Source organism: Tripterygium wilfordii, chromosome 23 (assembly GCF_013401445.1).
Source record: "Tripterygium wilfordii isolate XIE 37 chromosome 23, ASM1340144v1, whole genome shotgun sequence".
Taxonomy (NCBI): domain Eukaryota; kingdom Viridiplantae; phylum Streptophyta; class Magnoliopsida; order Celastrales; family Celastraceae; genus Tripterygium; species Tripterygium wilfordii.
In genome coordinates, this window is record NC_052254.1 from 10,696,475 (window position 1) to 10,714,407 (window position 17,933).

The 17,933-nt window shown below is 36.7% G+C and overlaps 2 protein-coding genes across 7 annotated transcripts; one reads left to right on the forward strand and one right to left on the reverse strand.

The window, feature by feature from the left end:
- Positions 1 to 1,583: 1,583 nt before the first annotated feature.
- On the forward strand, positions 1,584 to 7,006 carry LOC119993358 (casein kinase 1-like protein 1). Of its 4 annotated transcripts, none has more exons than XM_038840468.1 (14): positions 1,584 to 2,044; positions 2,146 to 2,186; positions 2,884 to 2,953; positions 3,061 to 3,209; positions 3,297 to 3,392; positions 3,494 to 3,564; positions 4,490 to 4,551; positions 4,669 to 4,732; positions 4,831 to 4,915; positions 4,998 to 5,124; positions 5,203 to 5,282; positions 5,368 to 5,431; positions 5,683 to 5,819; positions 6,234 to 7,006. In XM_038840468.1, exons 1-14 carry the CDS (start codon positions 1,969 to 1,971, stop codon positions 6,531 to 6,533), a joined length of 1,422 nt encoding a protein of 473 aa, XP_038696396.1. In that variant the 5' UTR covers positions 1,584 to 1,968; the 3' UTR covers positions 6,534 to 7,006. The 4 variants fall into 4 exon arrangements, with proteins under 4 accessions (XP_038696396.1, XP_038696395.1, XP_038696399.1 ...); XM_038840467.1 differs by having other exon boundaries at positions 1,586 to 2,044; positions 5,203 to 5,285; XM_038840471.1 differs by having other exon boundaries at positions 1,588 to 2,044; positions 6,243 to 7,006.
- A 990-nt stretch (positions 7,007 to 7,996) lies between these two features.
- On the reverse strand, positions 7,997 to 17,016 carry LOC119992963 (diacylglycerol O-acyltransferase 1B-like). 3 transcript variants are annotated; one of them, XM_038839812.1, is made up of 16 exons: positions 16,313 to 17,008; positions 15,814 to 15,894; positions 15,647 to 15,720; positions 15,474 to 15,549; positions 15,221 to 15,288; positions 14,592 to 14,715; positions 14,081 to 14,179; positions 13,790 to 13,891; positions 13,559 to 13,695; positions 13,234 to 13,315; positions 13,092 to 13,112; positions 12,520 to 12,582; positions 12,332 to 12,379; positions 9,808 to 9,870; positions 9,529 to 9,582; positions 7,997 to 8,336 (listed from the first exon to the last, which is right to left on the reverse strand). In XM_038839812.1, the coding sequence occupies exons 1-16, from the start codon at positions 16,688 to 16,690 to the stop codon at positions 8,232 to 8,234; spliced, it is 1,575 nt and encodes a 524-aa protein (XP_038695740.1). In that variant the 5' UTR covers positions 16,691 to 17,008; the 3' UTR covers positions 7,997 to 8,231. The 3 variants fall into 3 exon arrangements, 2 of the variants coding, with proteins under 2 accessions (XP_038695740.1, XP_038695741.1); XM_038839813.1 differs by lacking the exon at positions 12,332 to 12,379 and having other exon boundaries at positions 16,313 to 17,012; XR_005466464.1 differs by lacking the exon at positions 7,997 to 8,336 and having other exon boundaries at positions 9,524 to 9,582; positions 12,332 to 12,384; positions 16,313 to 17,016.
- Positions 17,017 to 17,933: the final 917 nt, after the last annotated feature.

Consider the following 17,933-nt stretch of genomic DNA (forward strand, 5'->3'; position numbering starts at 1 on the left):
AAAGTTTATTCCATGTAAGTTTAGCATTTGATGTGAGTAGGGAAAGATTTTCAACAAATCCATCAAACAACATGTGGCTTTGAACTTGTGAAAAAAATAATACTGATATTACCAAAATACGCCCGCCAATAGAAATAGGTCACGTGGCCACACAAGTGTCAGCTAGGCCTGGATAAAGAAAGAACCGAAGGATACACTTCGGTTATCCCGAAGTACCTATTTTGGTCACACATGAACTCATACCAAAGTCAACAACTTTGACCCAACTCCTACCATACCGAAGTCCGACCTTGGTAATGTCTCTACACAATCGAAGTAGGTATGGACCAAGTCCAATGATTAAGAGTCCAATAGGACACCAAATCTTAATAAAGTCCAACTCCCCTTTGGAGAGGGATACGGTTTGAATTATAAGAAGATACATTTTGGAGGAGCCATATCAATATATAGCTGAGAAGAAAACAAGATCGTCGACCGTCCACTCAACTCAAGTACAATACATATTTGATATTTCAATTATATATATATAGCAAACGATGCACATTGGGCGAAAGTACCAAAGTCTCTCTTAACCAAACCCGTGAGTCAAACTTAACTTAAGCCAACTGAACTTAATCAAAGCAAACACAAGCTTGACTTTCTTTTGGTTCGACAAGAATGGAAACAAACAGCCAGTCATATGATGTGGTTTGATGTGCCAGGGTTCAACATCTTACACGCCATCGATGCTTGGGATGAAGAAGAAGAAGACGCAGTGGTGATGATCGCACCCAAACAAATATGTTCTTATTCTGCATCGAAGTAAATTGTTAGTTCTATTTAGATACCACACATCGTACAAAGAAAACACACATAAAAACGGCCTGTAAAACTGTAAAAGCACAAAGAAGCTCATTGGCAATGTGGGTTGGGCCTTGTTAAATTTGCCCCGTAAAAAAATGTATGTGTTGGCTGGACTCGTTAAGTGTTATTGGGTAATCTGATAACCCGATTGTCCAGGACTCCGTTATCCGATAACTCTTAATAGGGTTGTCAGTCGAGTCCTTGTGATTCAAACAAATAGGGTCCGACTTGACCTGCACTGATAACCCAGGATCCTGCCTGATGTAAACCCTTGATGAAGTCATATGAATTATTTTCATAGTTGAGGGACGAAATTGAGAATAAAAATAGTTTAATGATGAAAATGAAATTACGTGCATAGTTGATGGAGAAGAAAAAATATTTTTAGCTCTGCAAAAATTAACACAACTTAAGATTTGTACAAAGATGGAGAATCTATAAATTCTAATAAATCGCAGTCTTGACAGTAAAATTTTCATCACGTGTTGTAAACACGCGATACAAGTAGAGTTTGTTCTTGTGACATATGACATGCTGAATTATTTTTCTCATCCACATGCATCATTCTTGTACGTGCAAGGGCTTTATTGATAAAGAAAAAAGATTAAAGGGTTTTTTTATCCAAAAAATAAATTATAGGGGCTAATTCCGTATTTATCTCAATCTAATAGAGTTAGAAAATAAAATAATAAAAAAAACCAGATAGAACGAAGAGAGAGAATAAAGGAAAGTTTTTAGAGAGAGATAGAGCATTTAGAGCCACGATTCCCACTACCATACAGCAACAGCTTCCTTTTTTGGTTTTAATCCAAATTTATTTCTTTGTAATTATTAACCAAGCCTCGTAGTCGTAGATTAGGAGATTTTTTTTTTCCCCTCTAGAAAAGTAGAAAAATCAACACGAAACCCTAGATCTCCGATGACTTCTTCCTTGTTTCGTTATCGCTACGATTCTTAATTTTCTCGCTCAGCTTCGTCGATTTGTCGTTGCTTTCACTTGATTCGGTGGGAGAGTGCGTTGTTTGCATCACCGGTTCTTTGGCCTCTGCGTGTTGTTTGTCAGATTCCTATTTGGTGAATTAGGGTTTGGTAGCTGGATTTTCGATTGTGAGTGCTATTGCGTCCATGGAACCTCGTGTAGGGAATAAGTTCCGACTAGGTCGGAAGATCGGTAGCGGCTCGTTTGGAGAGATATATCTTGGTACGTTGTGTTTATTCTTCGGTGTTGTTTTTCCTTCTTTTGACAGTTGTGCGATTTGTTTGGTGTTCTTGATTGTAATTGATGATTGAGTTGTTTTGCAGGTACTAATATTCAGACTAATGAAGAAGTTGCCATTAAGCTTGTAAGTTTTTTTCGCTTCAGTCGCTTCTTCAAGTTGAGGATGTTAATGTCTTGTAGAATTATTGTTTGCAAGAAATTTGGGATATTTTCAGTCTTTATAGGCGCGTAACTCTTGATGATGTGCACAATTTTAGTGTTGGTTTGCCTTTTGGACTTTGTGAGTTTACCTATTCCATCGAAGTGGAAATGCAGGTTAAATAACTCGGTGATTCAACTGTTATCTTGAACTTTTTATGAAATAATTTCCTGTTTCCAACATTTTGAATAACAGCAGGAAAACATTGTGTACTCAAATTTAAAGCTGGTTGCTATTTTTATTTGGTTTTTGAATTTTCCTACCATGGCTTTCAAATACTTGGGTTCTTCAGGTGAAACAGAGTGTTATTTTTTTCTTTCAAATCTATGAAATGTTATTGTTATTTCTATTTCTTCATGTAATTCTTGTAAAATGGTTCCTACTTGATTATATATTTTGCTAGATATGTCCAAATGGAGGTTTTAAGTTGAAAGGAATTAGGTTTTTGGTTGGTTTACATTTTACATGCTCAGTAAATAATGGGAGTTCCTTTTCACGGTAGTGATATATGTTTCTTCAACTTTCTTTGTTGCTTCTTCTTTCCTTTTTTTGTGCATTATCCATAGTGATTATTTCCCCCTGTTTGAGTGTTTTAGATGCTAATATGGCTTTTCAATTTCAGGAAAATGTTAAGACAAAGCATCCTCAACTGCTATATGAATCAAAGTTATACAGAATCTTACAGGGAGGAAGTAATAACGCTTTTCATTTAGTGCGAATATTTTTCATTAGTAGGCTTTATGACCAGGTTGATTTTGGCTATTTTTGTCCTCTCTCCTGATTATCTTTTATTTGGCAGCTGGAATTCCCAATGTTAGATGGTTTGGAGTTGAGGGAGATTACAATGTTCTAGTGATGGATTTGCTTGGACCTAGTCTTGAAGATCTGTTTAACTTCTGCACTAGGAAACTCTCTTTGAAATCAGTTCTTATGCTTGCGGATCAGATGGTATATCTCATTGATTGTACATTTACCTTGTTATTTTGTATAGTTTCTTATATTTTTCAATTAATTTTGCATTTAATGAATTTTAAGATCAATCGTGTGGAGTTTGTCCATTCAAAATCATTTCTGCATCGGGATATTAAGCCTGACAATTTTCTTATGGGTTTGGGAAGGCGTGCAAATCAGGTAGGATAAAATTTTATATCTTCATTTAAATATTTCTCTTCTTTTGTTTTCCTCCTGCAATTCCAGCATTATAACGTTGACGATTGTCAATTTGCATTTAGGTCTACGTCATTGACTTTGGTCTGGCTAAGAAATATCGGGATAGTTCAACCCATCAACATATTCCTTACAGGTAAGGAGTGTATTTGTTAATTGCCAATGTACGGATTTCATAATAAATGTAACGAGAACATATTTCTATCAACTAGCAGTATTTCCCATTTGTAATATAGACGGCATCGTAACTTATGTAATTCTCAACTTATGTGATTCTCCTGTGAGTTTTGGCAGTTATTTCCTTGTGTCATTTAGCTAGACATTTAGTACCTTACGTTTATTGTTTAGTCCCAGTGTTTTCAACTCCATTTTATCTATTTTTTTAAAAATCTTGGAGCATACACTGCCTGATGAAGTTTAGGCTCCGTAGAATGTTTCGTACCAATATGATGCCAAAAGACTATGAATGTGTTTGATTGGAGTTTTGAAAACAAAAATGATTGTGAAAATTTGTTTGGCACATGTTTCTAGTAACATGTTTTGAAAATGAGAGAACTACTTTTTGTTTTTAAAAAGCAAAGACACAAAACAGCAAAATGAAGTTTTGTAAAATTATTAGAAACTATTTCCAAAATCCTTTTTAGAAACTAAAAAAGGAAACTATTTCCAAACACACTCTAAGTGTTATTCGAATATTTTTTTGTTGGATATATTGCTGGAAAAAAAGATTTGTATTTATGGTTACATTATTCAAGTGTGATTTCTTTCATTTCTGCATTAAGTTCTGTGAAGCGATGAGAATTGTGTCAGTGGTGTTGTAGTATTGGACTTGATGCCATTACATCTGATTCAACTATATTGCGGTTATTCTCTTTGCTTCTTGATCATTTACTTTTGTCTTTACCTATACTTCAATTTGCCGTTGATGGCATTGGGTAACTGCATGAGATGGCCTCTTGCTCTATTTGTCCATTCAAGGTCTTTTGTCTATTCAAGGCTTTTGTCTGTCCATAGTGGCTAATATGCTGTATTTTCACTGAATTGGATCATAAACCATACAGGGAGAATAAGAATTTGACAGGAACAGCAAGATACGCAAGCATGAACACTCACCTTGGGATTGGTTAGCCTTGTCTCTCTTTTTGAAATTGACATAATTTTCAATCTGCTAATTTTTTATTAAGTGTCATTCTCTTTGGTTCTTCTATTGGTTGTTTCTTTTTGCTTTTGAACTGAGTAGAGCAAAGCCGGAGGGATGACCTAGAGTCTCTTGGTTATGTGCTTATGTACTTCTTGAGAGGAAGGTGATTTTGCTTTCTGCCTTACCTTGCCATCCTATGTGCTTTTTTTTCCAGTACTTCGTTTGATGCTGTCTTTCCCTCCTTTCCCTTCTTTGTCTCAGTCTTCCATGGCAGGGACTGAAAGCAGGAACAAAGAAGCAGAAGTATGAGAAAATTAGTGAAAAAAAAGTTTCAACCTCAATTGAGGTCAGTGTTGAATTAATACATAGTATGCACAGTAGATCCTAATATTGATGAAACTCTTACATGAGATACAATCCCTATCCAGGCCTTATGTCGCGGTTATCCATCAGAATTTGCTTCATACTTCCATTATTGCCGTTCACTTAGATTTGATGATAAGCCAGACTATGCTTACCTGAAAAGAATATTTCGAGACCTTTTTATTCGTGAAGGTTTGAACAATTTTCTTATTTAATTCTTAATTTTGGTCCAAAATTATTGCAAGTGTGAGATTTCATTTTGTTACACAGGTTTCCAGTTTGATTATGTCTTTGATTGGACCATATTGAAGTATCAGCAGTCGCAGCTGGCTGTTCCTCCGGCTCGTGCTGTTGTAAGCGTTTTCATATAATGAATTCTTTGTATCAGTCATCTATGTAATGATGCTGATTTCTACTATGCTCGTCTTTTTTTAGGGTGCTAGACCTGGCACTAGTTCTGGAATGCCTCCGGCCATTGCAATTGCTGACAGACATGCAGGTAATCTCTGTGTTCCTTGGTAGCTCTATATAAATGTTGACTTATAGATGAACATAGCTTAATGGATGATACTGTTGGAAGAGTTTCTTATGCTTTCCCTCATGTGAACCGAGTTGACTATTCTATTATCATTTCTTTTCTATTATTTTGATCTAATAAACAGAGGAATTTCTAGTTATTCACCATTGTGGAAACATGGTCTTTTGTTCAACATAAGCTTGGGATTTATGCTATTTACTCTTTTTTGGCAGGGGAAGAAAGCCGGCCTCCTGGTCTGTCTTCAATGGATTCCTCGCGGCGAAGAATATCAGGACCTTTAAATTCTGGAAATTTTTTAAAACAGAAGAATCCAGTTGCACATGATTCTTCAATTGCTAAAGATGCCACAGTAAGTTGTTTGGATTTCTTTTCAACTATGTTTTTCTTTTTGTTGATCTCTGTCTAATTGTTTGAATTTTAGGGATTCAACTTTGATGATCACAATTTCATTTATGGGTGATGCATGAACCTTTCTTACTCCAATTTATGCATGGTGCCTTTTGTCTATTTGTCTGACCGATGCACATTACTTAATTAATGATGGCTTGTTTTAATTATATATGATTCTGTCATAATCCCTTCTCGATCTATTTATTTGTCTGTATTTTGAATCAGTATGCTTAGTAGCTTCTTTCTGATTGATTTGGTCATGTTCTTTTAGATTCATTCATGCTACATTGGTTGATAATAGTGAACATTTTCATTAATACTGATATTTTGCACTTCACTTTTATGTTTCATTATATTAAACGTGATCTCTAAGGCCATGCAGTTTCCAAGCTCCAACATTTTGGGGCGTTCAAGTGGATCCTTAAGGCGACCTGCTGTTTCTAGCAGCCGTGATGCATTTGTTGGAAGTGAGACAGATCCTCAACGCTCTTCCACGATAGAAGCATGCCCTCCAGCGTTACACAGGGTGTCAGGTGGGCAGTCTCCTGTGGGATCCTCTGATCCCAGGCATCCATCATCAGGAAGAACTACCTCTCATGCAAAGAACTATGAAACTACCCTTAAGGGTATTGAGAGTCTGCACTTTGATGGTGATGATAGGGTTCATTATTAGATGTCCGTTGGTGTGAAGTGCTGTAAATCGTGAATTTGGCCCGTTTTCTTTTAGGCTTGCGGTGGGATAGATGTTATGTTGGAATTGAGTTTTAAGAGTTGTGATTCATTGCCCGGGGAACTCTGGTTTTGGATATTGGCACTCAAAAGCATTTAATGGTCATGCGGAAACAAGTCTGAATATCCAAAGTCAACCGCACGAAGTTTAAAACAAGGTTCCTTTTCTGTAAAGGTCTGTGTGTTTACTGTGTTACATGGCTACACTGTGCTTCATCTTCCGCCTTTGTCGCTCTCTCCTCCCTCAGCGACAGACTTACCTTATCTCTCAGGGTTTTTTTTTGTCCAATTTAAAAATTATCAATGATGCCACATCTCAGCTTAAATTTTTTTATGGCTCTGTAAATTGACCGCGAACTTTTACTCTGTGGTTTTTGATTTGCTTCAATTTTAGCTCAAGTGCATGTTGCGGCAGAAGCATTTGGAAGTTTGGTTGCAGCGTTGAAGTGCTTATAGACTTCAGGTTTTAATAATTTTGATATTTCTGTGGAAAGAACAAAATGCTGGGATTTCGTTGAACTTGGTGAAAATAATTCCAATTGTGTAACGATGATGGTATCTTTAAAGCTGCCTGTGGTTCGTGCTCATAATTTTCCGTCGCGTTAGGAAATCACGCTTTCCTTTTGTTGCTAGCATGCGTTGTCATTAGTCCATGACGACCTCTGCTATCTCAAAAAAAAAAAAAAAAAAATGTTACAGAGAAATGTCTCCAAAAGAGATGAACGCCGAGCTTGTTAGTGGATGGAAAGTGCCTTGAAAAGAGATTTAAAACCCCTATGGTTGTCAGAACATTTTTTCATCATCCAGAAGGTCTGTGATGGGATCGTTCTTTCAAGTGAGGCCCAAAAACAATCCACAAAACATTCTCTTGAATATTGAATTATGAACATTTTGATAGGCGTTACTAGCTGTGAGTTAGAGACATGCGACCTTTATAGACGTCCCATTTTTTCTCGCAAGTAATGAGTAATGAGGCCGAGGCGTTGGACATACCTCAACATGAGATGAATAGGATAATATATCAGGTCCTTGGGCATTGTATGCTCCACTGAGCAACCGGGAAACGTTAAGACACTTTCCTACTATAAATCGCAGTATACATCTACTTCTAAGTCTCCCCTCCTAAATCGACGTTTTTAGATCATCTTCTATGACCTATAGCACGTTTGGTTCCAAAAGTTGAGCCATCCTTATTGCAAATACTATTTATGTTTACGCGCTTATGGCTAATCATCCATTCACCTCATTCTCTCATGAAGATAGTGCCATCTTAACAACTTTCCTTAAACAAATAATTATTTTAGCGTCCTCAATTGCATGCTAACTTAATATATTAGAAGCCTTTAGTTCAAGATTATTATGGCCTCAGCATAACCGAATCTGAAGTATGGTGGAACTCATCTCAGCTAGTAAATTAGCAGATCAAAATTGCTTGTACATGAGTAAATTGTCAAAATCTGGCTGTCGAAGGAACAGCGTATATTCATCATGAATGTATCACAGCAGGAGGCGGCACTATACATGGAAATGAAATGTAATAGAACACAGAACCTTGCTGCGTGTCAACAAGGCTACCAGGTAGTGAAAAATAGCAGTATACTCACCGGTGTTCTATCTTGCAGGTCAGACATAGAACTTCTCTCTATTCCATCTTCTCAGTGCGATTCATCAGGTCATGGTAATATAGAAGTACACACATAGGTTGACCGAGAATGCAGAAAAAGAACCAGAACATCATATTTCCCACCTGGTATTGGAAAAGGAATAGGGAGAGAGAGAACAAAAACCAAAAGGTCTTAAAAAGATATTTATTTCTGTAAACAGGAGGAGCAGCGCAATTAGAGAGATTTAAAAGTTAATCCTCATATAATTGTCCAATCTTGTGATAGAGCATCCATACTTCAATACAGTAAGACAACAATGATTCCAGAGTGAGAAAAGCTATAAATATAAGGGTTTTTTTTTTAATGTAATAAATATAAGGGCTTTTATAGGTAAGTGACAACTGATGCACAAGAACTGTAACGAGGGGACCAAAGCAACGCAAAATCTTCAGGCCTTAATTGTACATAAGAAAAGAGTTCCTTATTAGGAGTTATGACAACATAGTCGCAAACGATTCATAAAGCATTGAACTCCTCTAGATGCATGTAGGTTTCAAACTCCTGTTAGAAGTATCATTTGAGTAGATAGCAATCATTTTTTCATTAAAAATGGTTAATAGGGAGCTTTGGTATGAAGATATAAACGAAGCAAGTTTGATAAACTTCTATAAGATCATGATCATATGTTGATGACAGAAAAATTGTGCCAGTAGTATATTTTAATGTCATCTGGAGGAAACTCAACCACTGCTTTGTTCTTCTTTCTTTGTTGGTCCCTAAAGGGAAAAATAGAAGACAACCATATCGATGGAAGCAATGAATGAACATAGGTTTGCCAATCACAAAATCAGACTTAGGATAGCCCATCCTTCATATCATTGGTTCCAAAAGCGAATTATTCTTTTTCTAACCAAGACTCAAGAGCCAAGAAGTTCCAATTTGGAATCTCTATCATTTAAGCTTTTGTGTCTTGTTGCTCAATAAGCTTGTAGAAATTCTAAAACTTAATAACCAGAATTATTTCGATAATTGCCCCGTCGTATTCTTGGGCAGATCTTACTTTTTCTCCATATCCCATTGGATCACTCACACTCTCAATCATATCAAACAGTAATCAAAGTCTCTACCACTTTCATTTTTTGTTTCTATGAAGTCATATTATTGGTCTATGGATCTGAACTGTTGAAGACTAAGGCCTTAAATTACTCCCAGAGTCTAAAAGTCGAGATTTCTAATCCTAATCAAATTAGGACAAAAATACCACATTTTGACAACAAATGGAACTGTTAAAACTCACAGCCATTGCCGATAGTAAAAGAGTCGAAGCAGACATACCATTGAGCTTCTGAGCTTATTTTGCAGATAACTTGTGATCAACACCAAGGGAACCTGGATAAATTTTTGTAAAATTTTTTCCTTAAACACCACGTCCAGTATTACTTAGAAATGAAAAAGAGAACGAGAAATCTATTTCCAGATCAATTTCTTTCTGTGCAACTACAGGTGAAACAATGAGAACGAACTGAGGGATCCCGACTTAATTATAGCATGCAGATTCATGAAGCCAGCACTATCCTAACAAACGATATAACTTATAAATTAAAATAGCTTTACCTGAAACATTATTCCAAAGAAAGCCCATAACTTGAAGATGTGACAGGGTACAGCAATGCATAGCTGCAGATGAATGAAAATATTTAAATGCCAATAAAGCAAGAAATAACATCCTCATTACTCTTATGCAGGAGAAACATAACCACACAAACTTGACTTGATGTCTACATAAACTTAACTGCAAACCACAATTTGAAAATCAGTGGGACTGTAGTTCAGCCACGAAAACGATTCAACAAACCAGGTTTAACCAAAAAATCATACTCGAGAAAAAAAATATCAATGAAAAAACTACCACTTTTACATAAAATCAACTCCCTGCAACTTCTCTTCAAGCTTAGGATTTTAAATTTTGAAATATTAGGTAAAGATAAAAAAGACAATCACTTGGCGATAGCCTAGCTAGTTATCTTTCCGGATTTAGGACGTAAAGAATCTCGCCTGAGGTCGGAGTTCAATTCTAAGCTGGCTCATCTATTTCCAAGTGGTTTGCGACTTTGTGCTAGGCCTTGGCCCAACTAACCTGGAGGGTTTGCGCGTGCCTGGTCTGGCTCCAGTTCGTAGGGGTGTCCAACGGGTTTTGAAACCTGGTGACCCGGACCAGCCCGGTGTTTATCGGGCTGGCCCGAAACTAATTTTATCGGTTCGGGTCAAACCCAGCCCGCAAAATACATAATAGGGTCGGGTACCGGGTCTATATTTTTGTGATTTTCGGGTTATCGGGTCGGGTCACCGGATAAAAAACAAATGTAAAATAATAAATATACTTGTTAATTACTAATTAAGGCTTCCGTCTCCCGTTCCTCTTGCTTTTCTTTTGGGGAATTAGCTCTCTTTAAAATTTCTTCATGCTCGTTCTAAGTTCGAAGTACCATTTGTACAAATAGGAATCCCCTTCGTTACAGTTACATGATTTCTTCTAATTACTTAGAAGTACGTTTTGTGCAACAGCCCTTCCTATCTGATAGAAAAGGATCCCATGACCCTGAACCGATCTTACATGGGATCGCAAATCCCAAGTTTGTCTATGAAGAGCAGATCTATTTCTGCAAATGTCGGAATTATTGAGCATAGATGTAGATGTCCTGCCTCCAGCTCAAAGCGAACCTGCTCCTTCCACTGAGCTCACACCTCTAGAATGTAAGGAAGACTGATGAACACAATTCGACTATACGCCATAGTTCTCATTCACCTTGATCTAAAATGATTAAACAATTGAAAACCAAATTCCTAAACAAAGAGGGGAAAAGGACACTATCGACACCTGTATGCATTGCATGATAGAACGAGTGTTGAATCATGAATAAAAGAATTGGGGCTAGTGGGTTTGATGAAGATGAAGTCTGTTACCTCTTTTAATGTCAAATTTTCAATTATCAGATGGGCTTTTTTGCATTGGGCTAGGCCTGTTAAAGGTATCGGGTAACCCGAAACCCGGTCCGGGAAATCCGGTAACTCGGTGACCCGAGACCCGGTAACAAGGTTACCGGGCGGGTCACTCCCCTGCCAAAAATAACCGGGCCCTGTGGACACCCCTACGAGTTCGGGCTTAATGGGTTGTCCAAAGGTCATTCCTGCTAAATTGTTCTTGGTTACTAAAAAAAATAATAAGAAAGAACATTTCCATATTCTATTCTATTTTCCAGCACTTTAAACACTGGTTTTCTCATCTTTCATACATATTTATTTCCATTTATTTCTTACGTCACTAATCCCCTTTTGAGATGTTTGAAACTTATCACTGTTGGGTTCTCATCAACATCATCATCATCCGAGCCTTTATCCCAAAAGTTTAGAGTCGGCTACATGAGTCTATAAGAAATCTACGGGAAACCAAGCGTATTCATTTCCGTCATTCATTTCTATCAAGGATCATACTTTTATCAACTCCTATTGCATTTATATCCCTTCTTACAATCTTACTAATTCTAGCCATTACTCTCTTCTATGCAAATTCTTTCGATTCTCCTCATTGCTACACCGTTATCTCTACGTTGAACATGCTCATACCATCTCAAACGATTTCCTCACAACTTAGCTTCAATTGGTGCTACTCCTACCTTAAATCTAATAATCTCATTTCTAATCCTATTTTTTTTCCTCGTGTGACCACACATCCAATGAAACATTTTCATTTCTCCATTATAAAAGGAACTCATTTAATTCTAAGAACCTCTTCCAAAATTCCATTATATTTATCCATGTTACGTAAACAAAAAGTGGGCCACAAGTATAATGTTTGATTATGCATCATTTTCTGCAATAAGAGAATACTGATATCCACAGTTTCACTTAAATGTGCTCCAAGTTTTTGCACCGAAATATCTGTATATAATTACAAGAAGAAAGAGCAAGTTAAGCTGATGAGTTTGGAGAAAATAACTCTATTGCCTTTCAAGATCAAACATTGTCATTTACAAAGATTAAAACAGAGAGGAAAATAAAGAAAGATTTATGTTATATAGATAGCATCCCAGACAACACGATGATTTTTACATAACACTACATAAATGAAAAAATATACCTCGTGGAAGACGGCAGAAACTAAGAAGGCAATGACGAAAGCAACACCCTGAACTAGGATAAAAATGAAATTAAATTGAATGAAACATGGAGGCAATAAACAAGGTTTGTTTACTGTCACAGTAAGGGTATAAAAGGAGGCAAGAAGGGCAATTAAAGATGTTTAGGCACATAGGAAGATTAATTTACCTTGGATATCCCATTCCTTAAGCATGGAAAATAGATATGACGAACTATCCACTTATGAACCGGCTGTAATAAATTATAATTCCATCAGTAATGGACTTTAAAGAACTTTTCTGTTTGTTTCTTTCATCTAATGCAGCTAAGAAATCATGAAACATCATCTTGCATCAAGAAACAGTTCGCATGCAATAGCTGATGGATGAGCAAAGATAAAACATCCAACAATGGTCTTTCAAGATTGAGTCAACAAAATTAAGCTCAAAGAATAAGAGAATATGGCATGCTATACAAAAAATGCAGGGGAGCAATTGGTGAAATTTAGACTGATATTTGGAGCTCATTAACTTGTCTTTATCCATTGAAACATACTTCATAGTAACTTTGAAACATTTTTTTCCTTTCAAATCTACGTCTTCTAATTACTAGTGATAAATATCCATCACTCGGCTAGCACTTTCACCTTCTTCTTTTTTTTTGTGCCTTTTACATTAGGAAACAAATAGCAACAAATTAGTGTGCAGCTATGCATTATTAAAAAAAAAAAAACTTTTATTGTTTTTGAGAAAGAAACATACCATATTCCACATTCTCCAGTACTGATGCCAACCACGAAATCAGGAGATATAAACATCAAACAGAAACAATTCATAGGCTACAGTCAGCACAAGATTGTTAAGCATACAACCAAAGAAAATTATTTCATCAATAAAAACCTACTTCCTCAACAGTTTTAGCATTCCACCAATCCTTGTAGAACTCACGATCACCAAAACAAAGAAGTTCAGCAAGTATGTTTAACCTGTTTGAAGAAACCCATACATAACATTATACATGCCAAACACCATCATCATGTCCAACAACTATAAAACTTAAAATCAGATGCTTGTGTGAACATGCATTTATGCCCATGTGCTGGGACAAATGCTCACACAGAGAAAGAGAGAATTAATCTCTTTACTAGGAAAAGAGAACGTTGATGACAAAACATCTTCAGAAAACCCAAAGAGTTTGCTCTTAAATTAATCTAGGAAAGTCAACACACCAAAGATGAAAAAAGCAGTAGAACATGCAGAGCCAAACATAGAGGTTCGGGACTGAAAGCTTCAAAACTCTCTCAACGGCATATAAAAGGTTCCCTTTCAAAGGGTGTTGTGAATTCTGGACAATAGGATTGATATACTGCAAAAACACATCAATAAATCATGTCAAATTTCCATACAGATTTAAAAATGCATATGTAGCAAAGACCACTTCAAAACAGCTCATTACTTACTTGTTCAATTATAAATCCCATAAGTCCAGTAAATATTATCAACTTGACAAATTGACGAACCACCCAACCCTTGCGAACATATGGTGTACGAGGATAGCTAATCTACAATGACAATGAATCAACAAGAACATAAAGGATACTGTGTCACAATGTTAGGCTAAAACTATGAACCCATTACAACTAGAATTACTGAAACACATCATGATTTGCACACCAAAATGAGTAGCATCATAAGAATACATGCATACACTCTAAAAAGGTACTGTCAAATTGTTGTGAAAGAACTATTACCTGGTAACATAATGTGGGGGCAACAATAAAATATGCCAAACTCTTGATATTGACATCATTTGAGTAATCCATGTTCAGAGAGCTTGATGGCATTTCCCCCTAACATCACCATAAAGCCACATCAAAGAATAGGGGAAAAATCTTTGATCAACCATCAGTACAGCTCATCAAAATAGAGAAACATGCACCCACGCTTAGCACATGAGAGGGATATGAGAGAGGATAGAAGCATTCCTGGTTTCTAAATTTGAGTGAGAAAAGAAGTGATGTTAAATCAGACAGTTACCACAAGATAGAAGTGAAAAGGAATTCACGACATAAGTGATGATCACAATGCATAAATCCCAGCTGACACTGTTTTACACACAACCTCAGTAGCTTGTAATAGATAAGTATCATGCATAAATAATTTCAGGGGCACAAAGTTATTATATTAGTCTCTATTTCTTTTTCCCTAATGAATAAATGGTAGATAACTACCTGGAAGCTTTGCAAGAAACTTTTCTGTTACCTTTTCAACAGACTTGGCAAGGGCTCTCATATCATAGTTGGTATGAGCATAAGATACCAACTTTAACCACACAATACATGCAAAGAGCATCAATGTTACCCCAGACATAAAGACAGAATCACACCTGCAAGACATATTCAATATACAAATCAAACATTCTAACTAAAATTCACTCAAATAAAATGAACAAGGAAACCGACTTCTACAAAATTATGGTATGATATCAACCACACTAGTAATCTCAATCATTAAATTGAATGTATATCAAATGATGATCTTCTCAATAAGGCGATTAGTTATTCCCATCAAAATCTTAGTTGCCTTGGTCCAAAAGGCTTGACGATTCCTCCCTTCCCTGAGGCCTTCAATGGCTTAAGAAAGTTCTTCAAGTCTACAACTAAACCTTTAAAATGTGCTGAATACTATGTGAGATGTTCACATGCAAACTGTTCTACAAAACATCAAAATTCTGCATTTGTGAATATCAATGCTCAAATAAAGCTTCAACAACTGATATAGATACTTCCCCAAATTCCAAGGACTAAATAAAAATTTTAAGACCCACAATTTCAAAATCTATGCAAATTTTCCAAACATAAGGAGACAAGGGTAGGAAGAGGACAACATACCTTAGAATCACATAAACAGGATATAAAACAGCAGCTGTAGTGTTTAGCACATGAAGTAAAACAACCACCTGTAACATTAGAGTTACAAATAAGCCTTTGATGGAGTTCACTGACCTACAGATCACACTACATTCTAGTAAGCAGTGTTATTTAGAACAACTAGGAAAGAAAAACGTACAACTCAAAAACAGAGGTGAAAAATTAATGTGCAAGAACACTTATGACATGCCATAGCTGGATACAAAATACTCACAGGTTCAGATATTAAATTTTTTTGAGCCAACTTCTCAAACAGAAAAGCAGCAAGAGGGAATATTGGTAGAGTGAGGCTGCAATGAAAAAAAACATGTCAAATATAGATTCAAACAAACATGAAGATGCACACAATATACATCACGTGAAACATTAAGTGTCAGAAGACATGACCAACACATAAAAAGAGGCCAGTCTCTCAATGATCTTGAGCTGAACCAAAACCCAGTCCTTATTAACCATCCATACTGCAACATTAAACCAAATAAAACTAAAAAAAGTCAGTTATCATGCAACTAACAACAATCAGACCAGTAAGTGTAACAATAAACAAGGGAGACCTTCATTAGATTTTCGATGATCAGCCTGCTGTTCACAGCAACAAGAACTACTATACAGAGATTGAAGAGACCTGCATGACTCTGCACACATTTTCGCAAAAAAAAAAACAATTAGCTTTAAATAGGACCTAAAGCATAAAAAATTTAAGTCTATAATATAACCTATCCAACCCACTGCGTACATCAAATGTTTGAATATTCATGTGTCTACTTCAAATCAAAGAGAAGGACAACTCCAGGAATCTGTGACACAAAGAAATGGCGAATGGCACTAATTTTATGGTGAAGCCCCAACGTATAGTGATTATTGAATAATTTTTTGGCGGAGTCCGCCTAACAGCAAACTGAAAACTTTTTTTACGCCTTCCACAGCAAAAAAGCAAAAGCCAAATTTCCACTAAACAAACAGAGATAAATTTCGTATCAATTGGAACATATCTAATACGCGATACTGAATTTAGCAAAAAAAAAAAAAAAAAAGTGCACACAGTGGCCAAACCTGTTTGAAGATTGCATCCGAGCTAAGCGGGCTTTCCTTTATTCTGCGATGAGCCGGTACCGACGGTCGATACGTGAATCTCGCATCCGATCCTACTCGGTTCTCATGATTGTCAATCCTCTCCGCGTTCACTGCACCATCCCCACGATCATGCCCTTCCTGGCATCCGTTTTTGGCGTCACCTTCGCCTGTACTCGAATCTCCTTCCAAATAGTCGGCCTCCGACGAACTTGTCTTGGAACTAGAATCAGTCGCAGTCGTATTTAAGCTGGCACTAGGCCTGCTCCGAAGCGACAAATTATCCGACGATTCGTTCAAGTGACCAGTCATTGTGGTCGCTGTGGCACCTCCGTTCTCCGGCGACTCCAATATTGCCATTCAATATCAGAAAACACTGGATAACAAATTATCAGAAATATAGAAGGAAAGAAAACACTTCAAAGAGTGAAATTCTTAATAGAGAATCAAATAATATTGTGTTTGCAGAATTGTTGAGGAAGAGCGAGGTCATGGGAAGAACACACGGGCCATGTTCGTAAAGAGAAAGCAAGCAAAAGCAAAGAGAAACTTCGCGTTGAGGTCTTCAAAGATGAGACGAATCGGTTCAAATGGTTGTGTTACGCGGTGGGTTTAATTGTTTAAAGGGAGGCAACGCAAACAAACAAAACATCTGAGCTGCCTTTTGGAAGCATTCATGTAGTTTCCTATTTTGCCGCTCTCAAATATAGCGGCCTTTTTTTCCCTTAATGTATAAGTTTTTTCCTTAATGGCTGGCTATATCTTCAGGTTTAGTCTGTTTAGAGCTGAGAGCTGAGAGCTGAGAGATCCCTTAAGTTAGGAGTTTGAACCAATGGGACGTGACGTAATTTTTTGGGATTTTCTAAGTTCGTGAGTTGGATGTCAATGGCACAGATTTGCTATCTGAGAAGGGTTAAGAGTTCCATCATGAGTTTTGATCCAATCTTACTTATAGACTAGACTTCGATTAAGAACTAAATTGATGAACCATTATACATACGGGGTGGCCATCCCAAATTTAAAATTGGATTGTGACAACTGGACTGAGGCGTTCCCGGTAAAAAAAAGTCTATTATTAATTTGATTCCGTCCTACAACAGACAAAAGTTGACCGGATAGGATAACGAAGCGGGATCATATAAGGAAGCAATTCCAAATCTTCAAATACCGACGCGTGTGCCTGATTTCTGAAAGTATTAATTGGCTTGTTTGGGAGTGCTGTCAACTGCCGTGGAGTGCTGTGCGGTGCTGTGAATTATAAAATTGTGCTGCTGTGAGGTGAGTTGAAACGTAAAAAACTGTTTGGCGCATCAATTTTAAAACTGTGATAGGGTGTTGCAAGGTGCGTTTGGCGTATCTAAATTACGGTTATATTAGATGACTAATAATATTAATATAAAATTACTTAACGTTTGTATTGTACATTAATCTAAAATAAAATAATTGACCTAATTTGATTACGTATGACAATTCAACATATATTGTAAGCGTTTGGGAGTGTTGTGAGGTAAAAAGCTGTGGTGCTATGAGGTGAGTTGGAACACAAAAACTGTTTGGCGTGTCACCAAAACTGTGGTGCTGTGAGGTGTGGTGCAACTGAACG

Excerpts from the sequence above, each read along its gene's own strand:
- LOC119993358 (XM_038840467.1), top strand. The coding sequence starts at position 1,969 with ATGGAACCTCGTGTAGGGAATAAGTTCCGACTAGGTCGGAAGATCGGT. Across the intron at positions 2,045-2,145 it reads GTTTGGAGAGATATATCTTG|GTACTAATATTCAGACTAAT; the intron begins GTACGTTGTGTT and ends GTTGTTTTGCAG. Across the intron at positions 2,187-2,883 it reads AAGAAGTTGCCATTAAGCTT|GAAAATGTTAAGACAAAGCA; the intron begins GTAAGTTTTTTT and ends TTTCAATTTCAG.
- LOC119992963 (XM_038839812.1), bottom strand. The coding sequence starts at position 16,690 with ATGGCAATATTGGAGTCGCCGGAGAACGGAGGTGCCACAGCGACCACA. Across the intron at positions 13,892-14,080 it reads CCCCCACATTATGTTACCAG|ATTAGCTATCCTCGTACACC; the intron begins GTAATAGTTCTT and ends TTGTCATTGTAG. Across the intron at positions 8,337-9,528 it reads ATAAGCTCAGAAGCTCAATG|GTGGGAAATATGATGTTCTG; the intron begins GTATGTCTGCTT and ends TTCCAATACCAG.